Source organism: Arachis hypogaea, chromosome 15 (assembly GCF_003086295.3).
Source record: "Arachis hypogaea cultivar Tifrunner chromosome 15, arahy.Tifrunner.gnm2.J5K5, whole genome shotgun sequence".
NCBI lineage: Eukaryota > Viridiplantae > Streptophyta > Magnoliopsida > Fabales > Fabaceae > Arachis > Arachis hypogaea.
The window spans coordinates 150,920,609-150,940,445 of NC_092050.1; the positions used below are offsets into that span (position 1 = coordinate 150,920,609).

The 19,837-nt window shown below is 34.3% G+C and overlaps 3 protein-coding genes across 3 annotated transcripts; 1 reads left to right on the forward strand and 2 right to left on the reverse strand.

The window, feature by feature from the left end:
• The first annotated feature begins 3,737 nt into the window (after positions 1–3,737).
• On the forward strand, positions 3,738–6,309 carry LOC112751334 (mitochondrial carrier protein CoAc2). The gene is made up of 7 exons (XM_025800425.3): positions 3,738–4,162; positions 4,455–4,540; positions 4,658–4,865; positions 5,015–5,141; positions 5,222–5,406; positions 5,493–5,615; positions 5,785–6,309. The coding sequence occupies exons 1-7, from the start codon at positions 4,001–4,003 to the stop codon at positions 5,920–5,922; spliced, it is 1,029 nt and encodes a 342-aa protein (XP_025656210.1). The 5' UTR covers positions 3,738–4,000; the 3' UTR covers positions 5,923–6,309.
• Positions 6,310–6,612: 303 nt separating this feature from the next.
• LOC112751332 (pentatricopeptide repeat-containing protein At2g15690, mitochondrial) lies at positions 6,613–8,553 on the reverse strand. The gene has a single exon (XM_025800424.3). It carries the CDS (start codon positions 8,312–8,314, stop codon positions 6,833–6,835), a length of 1,482 nt encoding a protein of 493 aa, XP_025656209.1. The 5' UTR covers positions 8,315–8,553; the 3' UTR covers positions 6,613–6,832.
• Positions 8,554–10,278: 1,725 nt separating this feature from the next.
• LOC112751335 (protein EFFECTOR OF TRANSCRIPTION 2) lies at positions 10,279–13,592 on the reverse strand. The gene is made up of 3 exons (XM_025800426.3): positions 12,392–13,592; positions 11,939–12,301; positions 10,279–11,209 (listed from the first exon to the last, which is right to left on the reverse strand). The coding sequence occupies exons 1-3, from the start codon at positions 12,500–12,502 to the stop codon at positions 10,517–10,519; spliced, it is 1,167 nt and encodes a 388-aa protein (XP_025656211.1). The 5' UTR covers positions 12,503–13,592; the 3' UTR covers positions 10,279–10,516.
• Positions 13,593–19,837: the final 6,245 nt, after the last annotated feature.

The window sequence follows — 19,837 nt, forward strand, 5'->3', positions numbered from 1 at the left end:
ACATCATATATCTTGGATCTATTGAGTGTCCATTGAATTCCATCCTCCCCTTCTCCTGATACTGTAGATAGAATTTTCTAGGCAACATCTTGAGAGAATATTGAATTAATTAGGAATTGATTCCATTGCTTATGTGCAGAGAACAGATCACGAACTAAGAAGATTGAATGTCCAGTTTGGGACTCACTTGTAAGAGTTGGTACTGAGAATGGATACGGAGGTGGGAACTATGGATCTCTAAAGATTCAGATTGCTGTTCCAGAACCAACTCTCCAGTTTAACCCCTTTTCAACGACACTTCTACCTGCAAGGATACTCCTCCATCCCCAAGAAGGTAACGATCCCAACTCTACATATATAATAGAATTATATCTGAAATATTTTTCTTTTAAGATTTTAGATAATAAAGAATCAGGATTAATGGCAATTCTCCAACATTGTTTACCTAAGAGAGCTAAATTTTATGCACGTAGGTCTTTAAAGCCAAGCCCTCCTTTTTTCTTAGCCCTTGTCATTGTATCCCAACTAATCCAAACTATACGACGTTCCACAACTTGTTGATCCCACCAAAATTGATTAAGAATGTAATGGATTTCCTTGATTAGATTATCTGGAAGTTTGAAACAAGACAGGGTATATATCAGGATTGCTTCTCCTACTGTCCTTAGTAATACTTGTTTTCCTCCATTAGATAAAAGACATCGTTTTTAGTCTTGGATTTTTTTATAATTATTTTTTTGACAACAGAAAAGGTGGCCTTTATCGATTTATTTACTAAAGAAGGCAGTCCCAAATACTTGTCTTGAGCTCTAACGTGTAAAATATTTATGGTAATAGCAAGTGATGTGCGTATATCATGAGGAGGGTTATTGCTAAAGAAGATTGCAAATTTATTAAGGTTAACTTTTTTGCTACTGAAGCTTTCAAAGTCCCCTAATAAATCTAAGATCCTCCCATAATTGTCTTCTAATGTCTTACAGAATAATATAGAATCATCTGCAAAAAGTAAATGATAACTTTTGGACATCTACTTGTAATCTGAATCCCTTCAATGTGTCAATTTTGCTTTGCTTTGTGTAGAAAGAATGAGAGGCATTCTGTACAAAATAGAAAAAAAAAAGGAGATAGAGGGTCACCCTGACGGATGCCTCTATTTGTTTTAAAAAAATCGTATGGTTGGCCTTCTACAACCACAGAGTAAGAAACCATCGTTACCAATTCATGAATCCTACCTATCCACGTAGAATCAAATTCCATCAGCTTCATGATAAACCACAAAAATTGCCACTCAACCCTATCATATACTTTACTCATCAAGTTTAAGGCCATCTCATACTCTAAATCTCTCTTTTTCTGCTTGAGGTAGTGCATACATTCATGTACTATCAGGATATTATCTGAAATGAGTCTCTCCTTTAGGAATGCGCTCTGATTAGGGATAATAAATTTATTCATACACCCTTGTAATCTATGAACTAGTATCTTAGAGATGATTTTGTAGAATACAGAGGATAAACTAATGGGTCGTACCCAAGACATGTCACAAGCATCAGGAATCTTAGGAATGAGGCAGATATTAGTGTGGTTGAAACTCTTTAAAATGCGCCCTCCTCAAAAGAAACTTCTAACTGCCTTGAATACATCCTCGCCCAATGTATCCCAGTAAAATTGGAAGAATTTAGCTGTTATCCCATCTTCCTCTGGAGCACTCTGTGGGTGTATACTAAAGGTAGCTTTCTTTACTTTCTCAAAAGAGACTGGACATTGTAGCCTATAGTTCATGCTAACTGTAACCTTAGGCTCAAAGTTTAAGAAAAAAGGCTCATTCAGTTCAGCCATACGAATGCTGTCTTTCACCCTTTTATCACAATCCAGTCCGACTTTGATCTTGAGAATTCGATATTCTCTTGCACAAACAGAAAAAAAATTAATGTCTATCATCTCTCTAATTTTTTACCCAAATCTTTTTCCAATCTGAATAGTTTTGAACTGCTCAAACAGATCCTAGAATTGGATCTAGATTGAAAAATAAGTAATGCTTGGTCCTGTTCATCCGATTCAACCTATCTTCTCACATGCAAGATATAATCCTTAAAGAGTCAAGGAGATCCTTTTTTAATTATGAGAACATCAAGATCATTCTCAAAGAAGAATTGGAATTGATTAGGACCTCTCTCAATCAATCGGAATTGCTCCGGTTTACCCAATATCGCCCTTAGGGCATTGTCAATTATGCCCATCAAAAACACCTTATCTGCAAAGAATCTCCTCGAGAGACTCTTAACACAAGCCTCCAACTCCTGAGAATAATCTTCCGTCTCTAATACCACAATATCCTCTTCATCTTCCTCACTACTTAGATCAATTTTAGAGTTTCTCCATTCACCGAAATTCATATTAGATTGAGAGTACTAATTGAAAAGAAGTTGATTATAAGGTAACGAAAATTAGGAGTACAAATTGTTGTGATCAAAGAAGAAGTTAGAAATAGAAAAGTAAAAAAGAGGTGAAAAGAGGTGAAAAGATCAAAACTCTAAACAGAACACTAATAAAACCTAGCAGAATATTGATAAAACCCTAATAGAACACTAAAAAAAATACATTACTAAATCAATTATTTAAAGAGAGAGAGAGAGAGGGGTTAACTCATACATGTATAAATAAAATATAATTATCAAATTTGATTCGAATCGGTTAGTTGAACTGAAAATTTGGTCTCGAAAATCTTTAAATTAAGTTGGGTCATCAATTGAATTGATTAAATAATTAATTTGGTCAAATTCAGTAAAAAAAACTAGTCAGACTTATTCAAAATAGTCCAAGTCTAGTTAAAAGTTAAACTAAGACTTATCATCAGACAAAGTTTATTATTTGCTATATATATATATATATTACTTAAATGAAATGAAATGAAATTATATTTATAAATTAAAAGAATAAAATACTTAAAAAATAGTTAATTTAATTTATAAATAAAAATATAAAATAATAGTCAATTTAATATAAAAATAAGACTAAAAACCTCATTATAAAAATAAAAAAATAAAATTTTTATATAATTATTTAATTATAATAGAATCAATCAATTTAATCTATAATTTACTAATTAAAATCAGTACTTCAATGATCCAATAATTTAATTAAATATTTTAAATTATTTAACGATTATTTAAATGGCCATATTTTAAACAATAAATCGATTTTTTATTGAAACATATATTTATCAGTATGTTTGTATCAATTAATGGACCATGTTAGTCAAGCATGTATTTATGTTGAGTTTCGATTTATTGTTAAAAAATATGTTTTATTTGTCTAAAGGGATTTTCTATATAAAAAATAATTTTATGTTTTAATAAATATAAACACTTTTTCTAATAGATAATTTGTTTAACAAAATATTCTATGAATAAAAAGAATTAGCTACCATATATATATATATATATAAAATAATTAAATTTATTTACAAACAGTATAATCAATTTTTCCCTATAAATTTTAGATATATATTTCTATAGTAAAATAATTATTTTATCAATTTTTCTATAAATTTCTTAACAACATTTGTTGTGTAGATGCTTAACTTCTCCAGTTTTGTTTTTATGTGTTCGAAAATTTTTTTTTTATTCATTTAAATACAATAAATCCTCAAATGGTGGTGGTTTAGGAATTTTGAGCATTAAACCAATCCTTGAGGCTTGAGCATAAAGTAGGGAATAGATTTGTTTAGAGAAGTTGGGAGAGAGAAGATTCATCAAACATGATCCTACTTGGCACCAACTGGTTGGATATCAAAATGTGGTAAAAATAGTTTTCCAATAAACCACGCACTCCAAATAATAAATAAGTTACAAATCCATTATTCAACGCAACTTCTTCTGACCTTTCCAACCTACGTGGTTCCTCTTCCTAACTCAAACTACCAAACAGAACAACAGAACAGAACAGAACAAGCCAAAGAACCTTCCCTTTTTGTTCTTCTCTCTTCGCTCTTCTTTGAATGGGAATCAAAAGAGGAGCAGAAGAAGGTAAAGCCATGGTGGTTGATGATGTCTTGGACTCCATGCCCCTCTTCGCTAAGGAGCTTCTTGCGGGTGGCACAGCTGGTGGTTTCGCCAAAACCGTCGTTGCCCCACTCGAACGTGTCAAAATCCTCTTCCAGGTTCTACCTTTCAACTCTTTTCATCAATTGGTCTCTTCATATTCTTCCAAAGATTTCACCTTTACTTCATTGCTTCATTTTCTATCCCCCAATTTCGTACTGTTGAATATTTTGATTGATTGGTTTTAATCCCTTTTTTCAAGAAATGAAGTCTCTTTATGATACCCTTTACTCTTCAAAGTTAGAAAGATTGCATCTTTATTGTATTTGTTGTTTGCTTCAAAATTGATGGTGAAATGGGTTTCTTCTCTTTACCCCATTTTTTGTAATTTTCTGTTGTCATTCCTTGCAGACTCGAAGAGCTGAGTTTCACAGCTCAGGACTTGTTGGATCAGTCAGCAGAATTGCCAAGACCGAAGGCTTTTTAGGTTTCTACAGGTAGAACTTAGAAGAACCTCAACTCAACTAACACATTGAAACAAGAAAGTAGAGAGAGAATATAATTGAGAAATTTTCTGCAGCTGTCTAATTAATTTAATCATTATTGAATTGCAGAGGAAATGGAGCAAGTGTTGCAAGGATTATACCTTATGCAGCACTTCATTATATGTCCTATGAGGAATACCGCAGATGGATCATGCTTACTTTCCCTGATGTTTCGAAAGGCCCTACCCTTGATCTCATGGCAGGCTCATTATCCGGAGGGACGGCTGTTCTTTTTACGTATCCTCTCGACTTGATTCGGACTAAGTTAGCTTATCAGGTAAAGTTTCTGAATTCTGATCAATATGATTACCGTCTTAGTTATCAAACTTGAGAGTTCTCTATAAACTCCTGAGTTTAGGTAAAGAATTTACATGTTAACTCAAGAATTTGATAACCCTGATTGACATATGTTATCTGTGACTGCAGGTTGTTAGTCCAGAAAAGTTGAATGTTTCAGGGATGGTTCATAATGAACAAGTTTATAGAGGGATCCAAGATTGCTTTGCAAAAACTTACAGAGAAGGTGGCATTAGAGGTCTCTATAGGGGAGTAGGTATGCCCTCAAATCTGCTTATATCTGTAGTGCTGTATCTTCATAGTTATGATATTCTCACAACTTGCTCCTGGCAACAGCTCCAACGCTTGTCGGAATATTCCCGTATGCTGGTTTGAAGTTTTACTTCTATGAGGAAATGAAGCGCCATGTCCCTGAGGAGTACAAGAAAAGCATTATGGTGAAACTCACATGTGGATCCATAGCAGGTCTATTGGGGCAGACCTTCACATATCCTCTTGAAGTTGTTAGGAGGCAAATGCAGGTAACTTAAATCATTTGGTCATTGGAAAAGTTTTGTAGATGGATATCAAATAATGCATAGTACAAAGTTGACAACATTCTGGCTAGGTTCAAACTCTGCTGGCATCTGATAATGCAGAACTGAAGGGGATTATGAAATCACTTGTTGTGATTGCTCGAAATCAGGGCTGGAAGCAGCTGTTCTCAGGGCTCAGCATCAATTACATAAAGGTGGGATGGGAAAACTAATTGCATAGTTGAGCAACTAAAACTTTACAACATGTTTGGTTTCCATTTTAATTTTAACTATTTCCTTTTTAGGATTTGTGAACAAAAATGCAAAAAGCAATACGCAGTTAGATTCCTTCTAGTTGATGTTTTTTTTTTTTTTGCAATTCAGGTTGTTCCATCAGTGGCAATTGGGTTTACTGTTTATGATACCATGAAATCATACCTGAGAGTTCCATCAAGAGATGATGCTGCAGTTGAAGTGGTAACCAATAAAAGAATCAGCCAACCATCGTCGCAGACACAGTAACAGCAACAGATGATGCTACCTTTCAGATTTTCGCCTGTCTAACTCTTCAATTCATAGGCTTCAAAAAGGTTTCTTGGCCTCATCCTATTCACATTGTTTTAGCACCACATGCCATTCTTTCAAGTTGTACATTGTGAGATGGAGATTATGTTCCATCATAAACAGGATACAGCATGCATTTCTCTGCAGATTGCAAGGGAATGAATGATCCCTTGTGGCAGATCCCATTGTTTTCATGATGTAACGAGAAGACAATATGTTGTTGAGGTAGGACACAAACTATGTACATACAAATAAAAGATAATTTGCACTTTTTGAATGTGCAAGCACAGAGGATTATATAGATATGTTGATGTAACAAAGCCAGATTCGTATTACCTTTGACCACCTGTTGGCGCCAGATTTCTACTTCTACTACTTTTCAACTTTTGTTGGCTATTTTGTACTATATAAGATTATAAGTAGCTAATTCCAATAAGCTAATCTTACAATTACAATCCAATGAAATCTGCACGCTGATACCAAAGCATTAGACTGATGATTCTGCATCACATTGAAAAGATCAGAAGTACAAGTGAGCTTGTCTTTTTTTTTTTTTTTTTTTTTTCTCTGGTCTAAAGTCTGAACGTTGATGACTCTAAATAGTAAATAGAAGGCTACGTTTGGTTCTAAGAACAGGATAAAACAAGATACTGAGAACAAGACACAAAAATTAGTGTTTTTGTGCTCGTGGGAACTTATATTATATGCAGCCAACATGTACAACGGAGAAGCTACATAGATCAATCTTTAGATGAAACAAAAAGATTTTAATATTTTATCTGTTTGATAATGGATTTGAAACCCTACACATTTTGGTAGAAACAATCTAGTAAGACAGCACCAGAGTATCTACACTTGAGTAGTAACTCTACCAATAATCTCCGCATGAGCATTTTCCATCTCTAAAATGATGGAATCGCTTGTTATCCCTGACAATAAGCTCCCGTCCGACGATCTTCGACATGATTTTGATTGCATTGTGGCAGTCACCACAAATACGCAGATTCTTTATTATCCGAAGTGTAGTTCTCGGGGGAGTGCTGATTAGACCATAAGCAATGGCCAATCGCTCGCTATGATATTGCAAGGCCTTCTCTTTTTCTTCCTCATTAATGTCATGGAGAACATATCTTGTATCAGGCACATAACCTGCTTCCCTCATCTGGCCACTCAAACCCTTCAATTTCTCATCAGCCTCTTTATACGGAACGGCACACCGATACTCGGCCACTCTATTCTTCTCCTCTAGCATGTTAATTGCAGACTGTTTCTTCCTTGGAGGTGTTGGAAGCTTATCAGCAATGGCCTTTGAAGGATTGAGACACGCCAACAACTCCTCCGCACGATCCTCAAGATCCATATCTCCATGAATCCTAGCAAAATTTCGGAGAGCCTCCCAAATGTCATCTTCAGGCTGAAATGGCTTACTCTCAATGAACTCCTCAGCTTCATTCAACTGACCGGCATTACCCAGAATGTTAATGATCTCCATGTAATGCTCCATGGTGGGAACAATTCCATACTCCTTCATTGATTCAAAGTGCAATAATCCTTCCTCTACAGCTTCTTCCCTTGCACACGCAGCCAAAACCAATGCAAAAGTTTCACTCTCAGGCCGTATCCCTGCCTCCTTCATCTCCTGAAAAACCAACAAAGCATCATCACCAGCTCCATTTTCAGTGTATCCAATGATCATCAAGTGCCAAGAACTCATGTTTCTCTCTGGCATTCGATCAAACACCTTGCGTGCAATATTCATGTTACCACATTTCCCATACATTCCAATCAACCTATTGTTCAATTCAACCTCCCCTCGAAACCTCGATCTTCTCAAGAACTCATGAACCCTTTTCCCATACTCAAGCGACCTCGTACCCTCGCACAAATTCAACATGGCGAGAAAAACACCATAATCAGCAACAGAACCTTGACCCATGAGTTCCAAAGCTTCAGCAAGCTTACCCTCTTCGCACAACTCAATCAAATTAACGTTCAGGGTGGTTGCATCAAACAGCGCGTTTTGGCGGTTCTGGTCGACCCTATTATGAGTATTATCAAGTTTGGGTTTTGGTTCTCTGGGAAGATTCTCCTTCAGTGAAGTTTGGGTCTTTTGAGCGAAACGACCAGTGGGGGTGGCGTTTTTAAGGCGGGGTTGGACCTTGTTGGTGTTGGTGGTGGGGTTCTTGGAATCGGGAACGGCGTAGGAGCATAGAGGAGTGGAAGGGAGAGAGCAATTGGAGGGCTTCGGAGGAGAGAAGTGTGGGAATTTGGAATGGGATGAGATGACGGTGTTTAATTTGCGGGGAACGGGTGCCAGTGACGCCATTGATGAGTGGAGTTTGAGCTCCATGGAGTTCTGATTTTGGAGGCTGTATGGAACAATTGCAGAAGAATAATATCGGATATCGAAATCAAACGGATAGGCTACTTTTAGAGTTAACACTCATATCTCCTTCAATTTACACTCTTGCTTGTCTCCAAATTTTGATTTATTCAACGAGAATCTGTGGAGACTGTAATCCTGCGTATTTTTGGTTATTATTTAGCTAATATAATATTAAATTATTTTTAATAAATAAATTTTAAGTTTAATTATTTTATTATTTTTATAATTTTATTAAATTTTTAATTATTTTCATATTTTTTAATTTAATTTTTATAGTTTTTAATTTTATAATTAAATCATTTTTATGTCAAAAATATTAAAATTAACAGAATATTTTTTCTAAAATACATGTGGTCAAAGATTTAGTTAAGTTTTTAATTATGAATATTTTTAATTTGTAAAAAAATATTCAATTAATTCTAATATTTTTTACACTAAAAAGAACCTAATAATAAAATTAAAAGTTGTATAAGAATCTAATTAAAAAAAAATTATAGAGATCTAATAAAAAATTTGATAAAACTAAAGACCAACAGAATAAATCTAAATTTTACTAATTCATATATGCAAACTCTAAAAAGTGTAGATATTCACATAATTAGAAATGAAGAAGGTAGATGGGTGGTAGGATTTTCCCACAATATAGGTTGTTGTTCAGCATTTAAGGCAGAATTCTGGGACATTGTTCAAGGCTTGAAGTTAGCTTGGTTTTTGGAGATGAAACAAGTTCTCACAACCAGTGATTTATTCAATCAATAGGAGCAAGTGTAATGTGCAACACCCAAACTTTTTTGTTAGGAAAATTTATGAGTTAAAAAGACAAAATTGTAGAGTTCTTTTTGTATAGATATATAGATGTGTAATTTGGCTTAAAATAACGTAAATTTAGAAATAAATTTTTTATTTTAGAATGGTGGATACTACAATAAAGATGGTAAAAATATTTTCTCATGAAGATGCTTTGGTTAAAAGTGTGGTTTATTTATTTAGCCACACTTTAAACAAAAATAACATTTTTATAAATATCAAAATCTAACCATACAATCCATCATCCAAGGATCAAAAAGCAATATATTCATACGAAGACAATTATAAAATCTTCATTGTAGTATCCACCTTTTAGAATAACTCTCTTTTATAGTGAGTCAAAAATCCTCTGTGAGAATGCTAGAGAGGTTATCTTATCCCATTTAATTTGTACTTAATTTTTTTTTTTTAGACTTAGACTCGTTTTAATACTAAAAGTTTTATATTTATTTCAATAAAAAAAGCCGTCTCAATATTTTCGTCTAAGGTTTTTTTTTTTTTTTTTTTTCATATAATTGGCTCTTTGCTTTATCTAGGACATGTAATTAACACATGATAAATTTGGTATTGTGATATCTGATAGAGACTATGTGAACTGTGAATACATTGTAAGTTTGTAACTAATGAGATTCTAGGTCTGATTAAAAAAGAAAAAACATAAAATGGATATAAACATAATTATTTCTTGCTTTAAATAAAATCATTGTTATTATATGAAATATCATATATTTTATATATTCTTATATTACTATTTTAGATTTAAAAAAGAATAATTTGATGGACAAGCATCTTGTGTTAACGCAGAGTTTAAGAAGGAGTTATACTCAAAAGATGTAATGTACACGACTTAAATCCATAATCTTAAAGTCACACGGAGAAAACTCAAAACTCCCTTCCGTATTACTATTTTGATTTCGAAAAAGATAAATATATCAATAATTTAGATTTCTAAAAAGCTTATTCAGCAACAATAAATTTTACAAATACAATATAACCTGTATCTATCATGGACTAATTAAAAGAGAGTTTTGTGATATTAACATTAGCTGAATGCACATTCCTTCTTATTACTCTACTTAACTACTGAGTTTGAAAATTTCTAATTCTCTAACAGCGAAGAATTTTCTAAAACAACAACAGATTTAACATTGAATTTATAAAACAATGTAAAACACCAAATACAATTCATATTACAACAACATGAAACATTAAATACATTATTTTCCTCTATATTTTGTCAACCAACAGAATTAGGACTTGATGTCCTCACATTTTCTTGTGTTGACTCACTTTCCTTTTGGACATTAAACATAATCTAACAAGTTACCTTATACAACAACAGAACAAATCACCAAATCCTTAAATCATCTTCTGCTTGGCACAAATTTTCTTTCCTTTATGCTCTTGGCACCTTTTCCTTCCTTTAACCGGTACTCTCCTACAAGGTGAACCATCATACAATATGATTCCACATATATTGGTTTCACTACTACTCTCTTCAACTGGTTTTTTTGGAATGCCTTGTACATCATCATTGCTAACATTTTGGTCCATAAACTTATTGATTTCTGAAACCAAATTGCTCTTTGATTTTGGGGATACAAATGCTTTGGCAGGGGACACATTATTAATTCTCATTCCTTTGTGTTGAGGACACCTCTTTCTTCTTTCAGCTGGTGTATTTATACAGACAGAACCATCACCTAAAGCCACCCCACAAATTATAGCATCCTGCTGATTGGCAATGACGATATTTTTGACTTTCCTAGGCCTTGATTTGTTGAATTTGAACACCCTAGATAGGAAACTGTAGATGCCATCACTGTCTTCTTCTTCTTCATCTACTTTGATTCGGATACCGACTTGTTTTCGAGTGAAAGGTAGGAGCTCCCTGGCCATATTTGAGATTGTTCTTGTGCTGGAAGAAATCTTGTTTATCTTTTGAAGAATATCGTTCGGCCGCCGGCAACCATTACTGCTTATATTCCATGCATAATCAAATGTTTTGAGCAGCTGAGACTCTATTTTCTTGGCCTCTTCTTTATTGTTCATCTGTTCATCAAAACAGTAATAATCATTGTAGTTAAAAAGATTGCATTATTCAAATGTTAAAATGCTCTGTTAATCTTATAATTTCACCAAATTTATAACTAAGTCCTCATAGTTAAAAGCTTTCAAATAAATTCTTACATCGTTTTGAATTTTGTTTATAACTAAGTCCTCATAGTTAAAAGCTTTCAAATAAATTCTTATATCGTTTTGAATTTTGTAATTAAGTCTTTATTACGCCAAAAACGTTAGAGTTAATAGAATATTTTGAAGATGAGAGGACATTTAAGTATAGGGATTTAGCTCTTAAGTATGAGTATTTTTAATTTGAAAAAAAAAATATTCTATTAATTTTAACGTCTTTTGCATCATAAGAATCTAATTATAAAATTTAAAATGGTGTAGGGACTAAGAGAACCATTTAACCTTATTCAAACTTCTGTGTTGAATTTCTCATACGTGTTTTCATATTAATTGTAGATTTGTATCCCAATATTTGATAACTAAGAATTTTCATCTGAGACACTTGTGACTATGAATGTTCATGCTGATTAAACTATGAGATTGAGAACTATTGACCCTAAAATAATAATAAAAAAAAAAGAAACAAAGAAAGAGTCTTCCTTTTAGACATATTATCAAGCAACACATCGACATAGAACCAAAGACTTTAAGAATAGGAGAACCTAAGGATTGAAAAAGTTGAAATGAAATGTGTAAGAAAAGACTTACAGCAACCCATCTATAAACAATAGGGTATCCCTGTGAAAAAATCTCTTGAAACAATGGCCTCTTCTTTTGGAGAGAATCATAAATTGAGTATTCAAGAGAAGTTTTGGTGTGCAAATGAGATCCATCTCTGCCATAGCATTGCAACCTATCCCTTACATTATCAGTTTCTCCAAGGTAAGTCACAACTACACACTCAGGGGCAAGTTTGTAAATTTGCCTCCCCAAATCACTCCTTGATGACACAGCTATTCCAAGCTCATATACACCTGGACAAGCTTTTTCTGGCAGGTTATGGATCCTGTATCTTGCACATCCTTCTTTTCCCTTTGAATGATCTTCCCAATCGGAAGCACCAATTAAAATCTGCAACAATTCAGCAACAAAATTGATCAAATTCCTTTGAAGTAAGCAATTTTGTGTTTTGTAAATATGTAATATTATTGTATGAAGAACCTTCCATTTGGAGAAGATAGAATCATGTTTGGTGTGGCTGCATTCCTCCCTCTTGAGCCTTTTGAAGATGAAGGAGGAATGATGGTGATCCTGATTTGGCACTGCTACCATTTATTGAGCTGCGCCGTCATTCACTTCACTGCACTGATTTGTTTTTGATTTTGATGAGATATCATATGACCGTTGCTAACTAGTTAGTGCACATTTATATATATTTTATTTTATATTATTATATATGTTGTGTTTGTTATATCACCGAAATGCCCCTTCTTGGCACTCTACATTTGTTTGTATTAAATTACTGATATTCCCTCTTCATTCAACCTTTCAAGAGATACTGTTATTAAGCAAATGTTTAATGACTAAAAAAAAAATATTAGCAAAAAAATTTTAAAATTTATTCTTTGGTGTGGGACTAACTTCATGCAGTTAGCAATCTCCCCCACTTTCTAGTTTTGGGAAGGAATCAAACGAGAGAATATTAAATGAGAAGACATCACATCTAACTCAAAACCTTAAGATGTCAAGTTAATTTTAATGGATCTCTCATCTTATAAACTCCCCACTCTTTCTTGTTTTCTTTGATGTGGGACTAATTTCATGCACTCCTCACACTTGAATATTAACAGTACGAAGAACTCATCACTAATAAATGCTTTTCTGCTTCTTTGGTGAATCAAAGTGCGTGCTATAACGAAAACTTTTAGAAAATCAGAAATTTTTAACATCTATAAGCTGATTCATTTGCCTCCTAACTCATGGTTTCGAAAATTTAATTATTGTAGAAATGTATTAAAAAAAGAAGAGCTAGCGAAATTTAGTTGTGTATTCCAAACAGAAGATGACAATTGGATTCACCATAGGTCTAGTAAGCTATCAGGAGTTACTGTCCTAAATTTGAGTGATTTGATCGGTACATCCCTGACAAACATGAAAGAAAATTTGACGATACAAGATTTTTGAACTCAACCTGTTAGGTACCAGACAAATGACACAACAAAATATAGAAATGAAAAATTAGAAATTTGTATAAAATATGAAAACAATTGAATAACTTTCTTTGAGAATTACAACTTCTCTCTATCACAAGGAGACTACAAAACACTCTCTCTTGACAAAAGGAGAACACACTTCTCTCTATATATATAGAAGAAAACTACTCAAAGAAATATTATGTTATTCTCTTTGGATGACTTGATTTAAATGAATTAAAGAAAAACTCAATTTATAGGTGAGTCTCTTCGATATGAACCATCCGTCAATTAGAGGTATATAATTCTTCTCTTTTTTTAACCACTAAAATTCTAAGGTTATAAACTAAGATTGTTTATTACCTCTCATTTTATTTAGTTATTATTTATTTATATATTTTCTAAAATTAGCTTTACTAATTTTCACAATCTCCCACTTAAAGCTAATTTTGATAAATTTTCAAAATTCATGTTGCTCATGTATTCCATAGGCCGTATGAGGATCTACACCATTCAAACTTTTCTGTGTTGATTGGTTTTGTCATGGCATCTGCTAGGTTATCTTTAGTGTGAATCTTCTGCATATCAACACTTCCTTCTTCTACTACTTCCCGAACAAAGTGATATTGTACTCCAATGTGTTTTGTTCTTGAATGAAAGGCAGGATTCCTTGCAATGTGCAAGGCACTCTGACTATCACAATACACAGAAATCTTCTGTTGTTTGTGCCCGAGTTCTTCTATCAACCTTTGGATCCAAATAGCTTCCTTGCATGCTTGTGTAGCTGCCATATATTCAACTTCTGTAGTAGATAAAGCTACAACAGTCTGTAATTTAGATAGCCAGCTCACAGCTCCTCCTGCAAGTGTAAACACATAGCCTGTAGTAGATTTTCGTTTATCAAGATCACCTGCAAAGTCTGAGTCGACATATCCATTGACAATGAATTCTGATCCTCCAAAACATAATGCAACATTTGAGGTTCCTTTGATGTATCTCAAGATCCTCTTAACAACATTCCAATGCTCTTTACCCGGATCTGCCATAAATCGACTTACCACCGCAACTGCTTGAGCAATATCTGGCCTTGTACAGATCATGGCATACATAAGGCTTCCCACCGCTGATGCATACGGTACTCGAGACATTTTCATCCTCTCTGCTTCACTACTAGGGCACATACTTGAGGATAATTTGAAATTCATAGGAAGTGGGGTTGAAATTGGCTTACATTCTTGCATATTAAAGCGTTGCAAGATTTTCTTCAAATAATTCTTTTGCGATAGCCAAATCTTCCTATCTTTTTTGTCTCGGTGAATTTGCATCCTTAAAATCTTGTTTGCTGGTCCCAAGTCTTTCATATCAAACTCCCTAGCCAACTGTGCCTTCAATTCTTGGATTTGATCTTTGTTGGAACCTACCACCAATATGTCATCCACATACAACAGTAGAATGATGAAATCATTATCACCAGACCTCTTGTAATAAGTACAATGATCTGAACTAAGTCTGTTGTATCCAAGGCTAATAATGAACGAATCAAATCTCTTGTACCAACACCTTGGCGCCTGCTTTAGACCGTACAGAGATTTAGTTAACCTGCAAACCAAGTTTTCTTTTTCTTGTTCTTCAAAACCTTCTGGTTGGAGCATATATATCTTTTCTTCAAGTTCTCCATGAAGAAAAGCAGTCTTTACATCTAATTGCTCTAGATGTAAATCAAATGCAGCACACATAGCCAAAACTACTCTAATAGTAGTTAGTCTCACCACCGGAGAAAATATTTCATTGAAGTCAATACCTTCTTTCTGAGCATATCCCTTGACAACCAATCTTGCACGATATCATTCCACCTGATCATTACTATCTCGTTTGATCTTGTAAACCCATTTGTTACCAATGGCTTTCCGACCTGCTGGAAGTTCAACAAGTTTCCAGGTATGGTTTCTATGTAATGCCTCAATTTTTTTTTGCATTGTTGTCATTCACATAGAAGCGTCTGGAATGCGCATAGCCTCCATAAAAGTTGTTGGCTCTCCATCTTCTGTCAAAAGACAATATGCATCATGGTTTGTTAAAACATAATTTGAGTGCCATGATGGGGTTCTTCTTTGTCGAGTGGATCGACGAACTTCTATGTCATTGGCCTCTGCTTCTTGTTCTTCGTGCTGTGGTTCTACTTCAGAAAGATCATCTTCTCTACATTTTTCATCTATTTGAACAGTGGTTATCTCTTTAACAGTGCTGTCATTTTCTTGTTCCTTTTGCAATTCATCTTCTGCAAATATTACATCTCTACTGACAACTACCTTGCGGGCAGTGGGATCCCACAGGCGATACCCCTTAACTCCGTCAGTATAACCCAAGAATATACATTTTCTAGACTTTGGGTCTAGCTTTGTTCTTTCTTGGGAATTTTACATCACGTACACAGGACAACCAAATATATGTAAAGAAGAATAATTAGGTGGCTTACCTTGCCACATCTCCATTGGTGTCTTTAACCCAATTGCAGTTGATGGTGACCGATTTATCACATAACAGGCGGTTTTAACAGCTTCTGCCCAAAAAGACTTGGCTAAACCTGCAGTTTGCAACATAGCTCGTGCTCTTTCTAGGAGAGTCCTATTCATTCGCTCTGCTACACCATTTTGCTGAGGCGTATATGCAACTGTGAATTGTCGTTGAATACCTGCTTGCTTGCAAAATGTTAGAAAATCACCATCAACATATTCTCCTCCATTATTTGTCCTTAAACACTTGATCTTCTTTCCAGATTCAACTTCTAACTTTGCTTTGAACTCTTTGAACATCACAAACACGTCTGACTTTTTCTTAATCGGGTACACCCATAGCCTCCTAGAGTAATCGTCAATAAATGATACAAGATATTTTGCTCCTCCTAGGGACATCTCCGGCGATTCCCACACATCAGAATGAATCAACTCCAATATGTGCTTGCTCCGAGCAGTTGATCTACCAAATGTCAATCTATGTTATTTGCTTGTAATGCAGTACTTACAAAACGGTAAGTTTACCGATTTGAGCCCGGGAATAAGATTACAATCTACAAGAATCTTCAAGCCTCGTTCTGACATGTGGCCCAGTTTGCAATGCCATATCATCGTCATTTCTTCTTGGCTTGATGAAGCAACTGATTCCTCTGCCTCTTGCAAAGTATCTTCCACAAGCATGTATAGATTTGCTGCAATCTTTTCTGCTTTTATTACCACAAGAGCTCCTTTAACAACTTTCAAGATCCCACCTTCAATATGGGTCTTGCATCCAAGTTCATCCAATTGCCCAATCGACAACAAATTCTTCTTCAAGCCTTTCACGTGTCTTACCCCTTGAAGTGAACGAATAGAACCGTCAAACATTTTTATTTTGACAGTACCCATTCCAACAATTTCTAAGGCATGATCGTTTCCCATAAACACCGATCCTTCCGAGACAGGTTCATATGTACAAAACCAATCACGATGAGGAGTCATGTGCCATGTTGCTCCTGAATCAACAATCCAAACATCAGTGAGCTGCTTGCTGCCTTTAGAACCAATTGTTGTTTCGCCATACAGGATTTCTCCATCAATAGAGGTGCTCGCAACACATCCTTGAGAACTTGATCCTTCTGGAACCTTCTCTATACTCTTCTTATTCCAACAATCTTTCTTGAAGTGCCCTCTCTTACCACAATTGTAGCATTTGACCTGCTTCTTACTTTGTGACTTTGGTTTACTTTGACTCCCACTGGAACCACGCTCCATTGATCTTCCTCTTGTCATCAACAAAACCTCTGCTTGTTTTGAGCTTTCTAATCTATCTTCCTTATTCTTGTGCCTAGATTCTTCTTCAAGAACCGCAGCAGCCATGTCATCAAAAGAAAGATAATCAGTCAAAACATTATTAGTTAAGTTAATGATAAGCTGATCATATGAATCTGGTAGACTTTGAAGTAAGAGCTCTGCACGTTCATTTTCCGCTATGGTATATTCCAACGATGAGAGTTGGGAAAATAGCGTATTTAGATTGTTGATGTGATCCGTTGCCGATGTGGACTCACTCATTCGAAGAGTATAAAGTCTTCTCTTCAAGAATATCTTGTTGTGTAGTGACTTGACTTCATATAATTTGGTGAGAGCATCCCAAATTTTCTTTGTTGTCTTTTTCTCTGCTACACTTGATAAAACCGAGTCAGCTAGTGCCAAGTGTAAGTTTGCAACAGCATTGTTATCCATCTCCTTCCATTTTTCATCTGTAATTCCAGTGGGTCTTTCTTCAATTGCTGTCACGCAATTGTCTTTTCTCATAATAGCTTTTATCTTCAATTTCCATATGGAAAAATTACTCCCACTGAATTTTGGAATTTCATATTTTGCTGCCATTTTTTTTAGACGGTAACTCGCAGCGGAAAAAAAAATATTAATCAGCAACCTTTGGCTCTGATACCACTGTTAGGTACCAGACAAATGACACAGCAAAATATAGAGATGAAAAATTAGAAATTTGTATAAAATATGGAAACAATTGAATAACTTTCTTTGAGAATTACAACTTCTCTCTATCACAAGAAGACTACAAAACACTCTCTCTTGACAAAAGGAGAACACACTTCTCTCTCTATATATAGAAGAAAACTACTCAAAGAAATATTATGTTATTCTCTTTGGATGACTTGATTGAAATGAATTAAAAAAAAACTCAATTTATAGGTGAGTCTCTTCAATATGAACCATCTGTCAATTAGAGGTATATAATTCTTCTCTTTTTTCAACCACTAAAATTCTAAGGTTATAAACTAAGATTGTTTATTACCTCTCATTTTATTTAATTATTATTTATTTATATATTTTCTAAAATTAACTTTACTAATTTTCACACAAACACCGTACAAAATTGAAAGCTGCGTTTTGTGTTGATACAATGAAATGTAAATAGTGTGGACAACTAGTTGGCGAAAATTAAAACACGGGGTAACTCCATTACAAGAGAATGGTTAAAACACCTCTATTGCTCGGATTGCTCATAAATAACATAGCCTAGGACTTCATCCTTATTTCTTGTCTTTGGTTCTTTTGTTATGTTTTTTTTTTTCTTTTTGTCGTTTTTTATTGGGCTATGCTCAACAAAAAAATATTCAATTACATAAATATGTTATAATTAAATAATATTAATGATAAATAATATTTATCATTATACATAAGTGTTTGAAAATATTTAATTAAAATTTTATGGTAAAAAAGTGATATAATTTTATATTAGTTTAATTTTAATTTTATTTGTTGACTATATTGTATTTTATTATTGTCTCAGATAATATAATTTTTTTCATAGGATTTTTTCTTTGATATATATATATATATATATATATATATATATATATATATATATATTCTTGAGTTAAGCTCTACTTTGGTCTCTGAGATTGCCGAGTTGCATTGAATTAGTTCTCGAGATTCCAATTGCACTAAATTAGTCCCTCAGATTCGAAAAAATGCACCACGTTAGTCCTTCCAATTTTTGTCACCGGAGCACTGACGTCGTCAGTGACGTAGCCAGTTCTTGCCACGCTGGACAGAATGAGACGAGGTCGTTTCTAATTTGGCGCTAAACACCTCTTTGAACAACGTCGTTTGTATGTGATGAGAAATAAAACGTTAGGCACCCTTTTTTTGTTTCTACTCTTCGTCTTCTACTTCTCCATCAGTGCAAAGAAGAAAATGTTTCTCTTCCATGAGTGACCCAAAGTAGCAACAGGTGGCTGCAATAGGATTTCTCGATACCATTGGAACACAACTTTCGCTGTGCAGTTGTCAGAAGAGTACGTTTGCCACTACAGGATCTTCTGTGTCGTCACTGAGGTTAGTGATGATGAAATTTTTTTTTTCAAATTTAATGGAATGCTGTGATGTGTGTTGATCATGGTTAAGTGTTTTGTATATTGTCAGTTCACAAGTTTTAAAGCTGATTTTGTGTTAGGATTTTGTTTTGATGTTTTGTGGGACTGTGTTTAGGGGTTTCTTTTTATGCTCTGTTCCAATGGTGGAAGAATCAGCACCCATCGAAGGCAATAAGCCCGCTGCCCTGACTGATAACACTTCACCACCCAACATCACAGAACCAACAAATTCTGATGAAGCTGTCTACGACAAAAAGAGACCAAGAGTTACAGTAAGATATCACTTCAATTCATCTCTACTATAGGAAAAAAGAAGTTTAATTGTGGTTGTTGTGTGATGGTTTTGATTTCAAATTGTTGGGATTTTCAATGGCCAAAGCAATTGAATGTCCCACTTGAGGTTGTTGATCCTTAGATTGCTGATATAATTGAGTTCGAAAAAGCTAGGCAATAGAAGGTAATTTATTTACATACATGTTATTGGTCATGAGACTCTTCATTTATGCAGCTACAATTGTTGTGTGCAATGTGATTGCAGAGACCATGGAACAACAAAATTATTTCTGTTTTAATCGT

Bases quoted from the DNA above. Each gene is read 5' to 3' on its own strand.
- LOC112751335 (XM_025800426.3), bottom strand. From the start codon at position 12,502: ATGGTAGCAGTGCCAAATCAGGATCACCATCATTCCTCCTTCATCTTC. The intron at 12,302-12,391 runs GTTCTTCATACA...GAATTGTTGCAG, and splicing joins CTATCTTCTCCAAATGGAAG to ATTTTAATTGGTGCTTCCGA. The intron at 11,210-11,938 runs GTAAGTCTTTTC...TTTGATGAACAG, and splicing joins TTGTTTATAGATGGGTTGCT to ATGAACAATAAAGAAGAGGC.
- LOC112751332 (XM_025800424.3), bottom strand. From the start codon at position 8,314: ATGGAGCTCAAACTCCACTCATCAATGGCGTCACTGGCACCCGTTCCC.
- LOC112751334 (XM_025800425.3), top strand. From the start codon at position 4,001: ATGGGAATCAAAAGAGGAGCAGAAGAAGGTAAAGCCATGGTGGTTGAT. The intron at 4,541-4,657 runs GTAGAACTTAGA...ATTGAATTGCAG, and splicing joins GGCTTTTTAGGTTTCTACAG to AGGAAATGGAGCAAGTGTTG. The intron at 5,407-5,492 runs GTAACTTAAATC...CATTCTGGCTAG, and splicing joins TTGTTAGGAGGCAAATGCAG to GTTCAAACTCTGCTGGCATC.